This window comes from Ceratotherium simum, chromosome 7, assembly GCF_057802395.1.
Source record: "Ceratotherium simum simum isolate JZ-2026a chromosome 7, ASM5780239v1, whole genome shotgun sequence".
NCBI lineage: Eukaryota > Metazoa > Chordata > Mammalia > Perissodactyla > Rhinocerotidae > Ceratotherium > Ceratotherium simum.
The window spans coordinates 33,271,728-33,276,692 of record NC_141906.1 but is presented as its reverse complement, the minus strand read 5'-3'; the positions used below and the strand labels follow the sequence as shown (position 1 = coordinate 33,276,692).

The following is a 4,965-nucleotide window of genomic DNA, read 5'->3' as shown; positions in this document are numbered from 1 at the left end:
ATCACCGTTGAGAAAGGGGATCAGAGGGGAGCCCGCCTACTCAGGTTCCCAAAGTGGTGGTGATGGGACTTGACATTGGTCCCCTCCGAGTAAATCTGTGCCAGCCTGAGGTGAATCAGACATGGCCCCTCCCTCTGGGAGCAGCCAGTCTGCTTGCAGAGAAACAAGGGACCAGAGAGGACACGTTAGGTTACCTGGGGTAAGGCAAGGCCGCTGTAACAAAGAGCCAGCAAAATCCCAGAAGCTCAAAAACATAAAAAGTTTACTTTCTTCTTCTCAATAGTTTCAGCCGAGTATTCCAGGTCAGTCCATGGGCAGCTGTGCTGTGTGAGGCAACTGAGAGACCCTCTTGCTGTTCTGCCTTCCTCTAGGCCAGCGGTTCTCAACCAGGGATGAATTTGCCCACTGGGGTACATTTGGCAACGTTCTGAGATATTTTTGGGTGTCATGACTCGGGGTGTGATACTGGCATCTAGTGGGCAGAGGACAGGGATACTGGTGACTGTTCTCCAGTGCACAGGATAGCCTCCCACAAGAACTGCCCGACCCATGATGTCAACAGTGCCTTGGGGCGTTGTGGTGTTGTCCTCATCTGCTTGGGTGTTGTCCTCATGTGCAAAGTCAGGGATGGGTCAGGGCCCATCAGTGTTCCAATCCAGGAGGGAGAATGCGAGCACAGGTGAGCCCGGGTGCAGGAGCGGTCCTCATCGCATCCACACACATCCACGGAAGAGAGCTTGGTCACATGGCCACGCCTAACGGCAAGGGGGGCTGGGAAGCGTAGTCTCAGTGTGTCAGGAGGAAGGGGCTGGCAGGTTTTGGTGGACAGCTGGCAGCCTCCCCCGACACAGGAGACATGGATGGTGGTGGCGTTCGGGCAACATTTCGAGTATATGTATCAGCGCTTGGGCGAAGGTGCAGAGGTATCTCTGCCCCCTGGGAGCGAGTGCTGGTGAGGCAAGTGTGCATGAGCAGGACCCAAACAGGCCATTAGCCATGGTCAGGGTGAGTGGGGAGGAGACCACATGGCCCTGGATGAGTCACTGCCCTGACCCAGCCTCAGTTTCGACTTTGCACAGTGGGGATTTTGACCTCACAGGGAGACTGGGGGTGGGAGAGAACTGGGTGGGAGGAAGGCTGCCAGACACCCTCAGCTCTGACTCTAGAGGGTTGCTTTTCAGGGCCCAAGTGTAGACTGACTTCTGGGGGAGGGAGATCCATCAGATGACCGTCAGCTCAGCTCACCTCTGCTCATTTGTGGAGGAAATGACAGAAGTGAGGACTCATATGTGTACTGCACCCAACAGGCAACATTTGATCCTGGCCCTCACACCTCTCTTGCTCCATTGCCCACAGTGACTGGAGTGCAGGAGCTAGGTGCCCTGGAGGGCTGTGAGAGGGGGCAGTGGAGGTGGGTTTGGAAGGACAACAGACATCGCTAACCCAGTGGGCTCCACTCCTAGCTGCACATTCGAATCACCTGAGGAACTTAAAAAATATCTAGACGTCTGGGGGCACCCAGACCACTGCAATCAGAACCTTTGGAGATGGGGCCAGGACATAGCTATTTTCCACACACACCCCCAGATGATTCCCAGCTGCACCAAGATGGCTAGGACAGAAGGTATCCAGAGCAGGGAAGAGGCGCTCTCAGAACGGAAAACATCACACACGGAGGCTGCTCATCCCCCCAGCGCGGCCCACCCGGCCTCAGGAGACCCTGTGCCCCCGGTCACAGCTCAGCGCGGGGTCATGCAGCGCCTTCCACATGAGCAGCATCTCGTAGGGCGCAAAGCGGTGCACGAGCAGCAGCTCGCGGTACATGCAGGGGTCGAAGGAGGGCTGCCGGGCGCCGGGCAGCTGCACGCCGAAGGGCCTGATGCCCTCGTGGCCGCTGGGCGCCAGGCCGGCGCGCTGCAGACACATGCCCATGTAGGCGTCGTCGATGGGGAAGAGAGGGGTGTGGCGGGCGGCCCTGTGCAGGGCCCCGATCGTGTGGCTGGACAGGAGGAAGCCGCCGCCACTGCAGTAGGCGGGGTAGGCCTTCCCGGGGAAGAGCTGCCGGGGCACGAAGTACTTGCTCCAGCTCTCGCGGATGGGCACGGAGCCCTCCATGAGCTGCCCGGTGAAGAGGTGGCGGTCGGGCGGCTGCGCCTCCAGGAAGCGGAGCACGTTGGCGGTGTGCACGAAGACGTCGTCGTCGCCGCTGAGCAGGAAGCGCGCTTGCGGGCAGCGCGCCGCCAGCCAGTCGAGCAGGTGCACGTGCTTGAGCGTGAGGTTGAGGAAGGTGTCGGCGAAGGCCCACTGCAGCACGTCGCCGTGCTCGCGCGCCTCCAGCCCCACCAGCGCCGCCAGCCGCTCGGCGCGCTCGGCGTCCTCGGGCCCGGCCGTGCCCAGCAGGAAGAGGCGGCGCACCGGCCGCCCGCCGTAGCTGCGCTCCTGCCCCCACGTGCGCCGGATGAGCTCGCGCCGCTCGTAGTTGGCGGGCGACGACTTCACGGCCAGCAGCAGGAAGACCCCGCGGCGGCCCGCGCACTTGGCCGGCGCGTCCCAGAGCAGCGGGAAGTGGCGGCAGTGGCGGTAGCGCAGGAAGTCTTGCATGCGCGCGGGCAGCTGCTCGAAGTCGGCCGTGGCGTTCGCCGAGGCGTTGGCCACACACGGGGGCCCCGGACTGAACGCCGAAGGGTGCGCGGCAGCGGGGAGGGGGCCACCCCACATCTCCTCCTGCTGGGAGCTGGGGGCTTGGAGGAACCACAGGCGCAGGGCCAAGAAACTCACGCCCACCAGAAGGCTGGTCAGAGTCTTGGGATTCTTCATGGACCTGCGGCACGGAAAAGCCATCTGTGGGAGGAACCGAGTCAGAAGTGAGCCAGGAGTCGTCTCTGCATCAGCGGAATGGCACCCTTGCGCATCATGTCTCTCCCAGAACCCAGAACCAGCCCCTTCTCAACTCTGCTGTTAAGAAGGTAAAAAGAACCAAAATTCAAGATTACACTGATGCACCTCGCTTCTCCCACAGTCCCGAGTGTTCTGACCTTCAGAACCTTGTATCTCGTTGCCCCCTGACATCTCCGCGGATGTCACTTAGGCCCAGCAGACTCATCACATCAAAGTCAAAGTCTTATCTTTTCATGAATCCATGTTCTGCTTTTTCCACCTCGGCAAATTTCCACCACCATCCATCTGGTTGCTCCAACCAGAGGCCCTGTCTCCCCCGCCCTCAGTTTATATGCACTCTCTACATCCTGTTGATTCTGCATCCAGCTCTCTCCAAGTGTGTTCCCTCCTCTCCATCCTTGTCCAGCCCTGAGCCTCTCTAATCTCTTTCCCTCCTTGCCATCTGAGTCATGGAAACATGAGGAGATAGTACTGGACTCAGACCCAGGGTAGAATTCTGGCATCACCACTTCTATGTATCAACTTGAAGAAGTCATTTCACATTTCTAGGGCTGAGTGTTCTCCTCTATAACAAAGGGTTAGTAAATTCCTACTGTGCAGAGTTGTTGGGAGCATTAAATGAGCATAAAATGGCCAGTGAATGGCACCAATGTTATAATCTCTTTGCATCCTCTGGCCCCACCTCCTTCTATTTCTACCTGCTGGTGTTATTTTCTGTTCCCCAAACATGCCAGGTCAGGCCCTCTCCTCTGTGTATCTAACTCCCCCCACCTGCCCCGGTGCACCGGGAGCCCTGCCTTCATGAAGACCCCCCCAGGACAAATCCTAGATCAGCACAGTCTTTCCTGTATTTATTCCCTGCTAACTTCAGTCACACCAGGTCCTGCCTTCTTGAAACCCACTCCTCTCTGGTTCATAGACACCACTCTCTCCTGGCTTCCCTCCTCTCTCTTTAACCATGTCTCTGTTCCCTTGGTTCATTTCCTCATCTCTGACGACCTTTAATAGTGGGAGGTCTCCAGGGCCCTGTCCTAGACGCTCTTCACCTTTGTTCAAGATTATCTCCTTCGCTTTTAGGACCTCCAAGCTCCAGAGCCATATGTCCAACCAGCTGCCTGTTACTTAACAGCTCCCTGTGGCGATCCACAGCCACCTTGGATGCAACCTGAGCTCTCCTCTTCCTCCCCAGAGTGGCCCCAGAGTGCCACCAACCACCGTGTTGCTCAAGCCAAAAACCAGGACTGACTCTGAAACCGAAAATGGAGTTAAAATCTTCCCTAGAGCAAAAACTTTGAGATAAGCTTTGCAGACCTGCAGCTGTGCTGCTCAGCATAATCAACTATTGTTTAAAACTAATCCTTCCTTAGTATATGAGTGGATATACTTCCTTAGTACATGACCAGGAAGTCAAGTTCCAGCCATCAAGATTCAGCCTCACAAGGCCAAACACAGGTCAAAGATGAAAACTAACGAGAAAAGTCCAGACAGTCAAGGGAAAAGAAATTCAGTTTTCTAGGCCAAAGTAGTCTGGTGGGAAGGCCCCAAACAGCAAGGCCACGGGCTCCCCCTCCCCTCCTACAACCGCAGCGCAGGCTCCGCTCCCCTCCCCTCCTACAACCCCAGCGTATGCATGCTCCCCTCCCCTCCCCTCCTACAACCCCAGCGTATGCATGCTCCCCTCCCCTCCCCTCCTTACAACCCCAGCGCATGCTCCCCCTCTCCCACCTACAACCTCAGAGAAAAACTCCTACCGTTTTGCCTTTGAGGAGGTGGGTTTGAGTTTTAACTCGCATTTCCTCGTCTGGCTGCCTTTCGACAGTAAACCTCTTTTTCCTTGCCACAAGCCTGACGGTCCAGTCATTGGCCCTCCTCTGGGGCAGGTAAATGAACCTGTGTTTGTGTTCGATAACAACTCCCTCCTTCCCCTCATCCCCCCACCCAAGCCCGGTCGATTCTAACTCCTAAGTATTTCCTCAGTCTGTCCATTTCCATTCCCACTGTCAGCAGGCTGATCCACGCTAGCACCTCTGCTCAGGTGAAACAGCGTCCCGCTGGGTCTCTCCACTC

General features: G+C 57.2%; 1 protein-coding gene across 1 annotated transcript; it reads right to left on the bottom strand.

The window, feature by feature from the left end:
- Positions 1-271: 271 nt before the first annotated feature.
- B3GNT6 (UDP-GlcNAc:betaGal beta-1,3-N-acetylglucosaminyltransferase 6) lies at positions 272-4,766 on the bottom strand. Its single transcript, XM_004434027.3, has 2 exons — positions 4,650-4,766; positions 272-2,841 (listed from the first exon to the last, which is right to left on the bottom strand). The coding sequence occupies exons 1-2, from the start codon at positions 4,689-4,691 to the stop codon at positions 1,711-1,713; spliced, it is 1,173 nt and encodes a 390-aa protein (XP_004434084.2). The 5' UTR covers positions 4,692-4,766; the 3' UTR covers positions 272-1,710.
- Between the last annotated feature and the right edge of the window lie 199 nt (positions 4,767-4,965).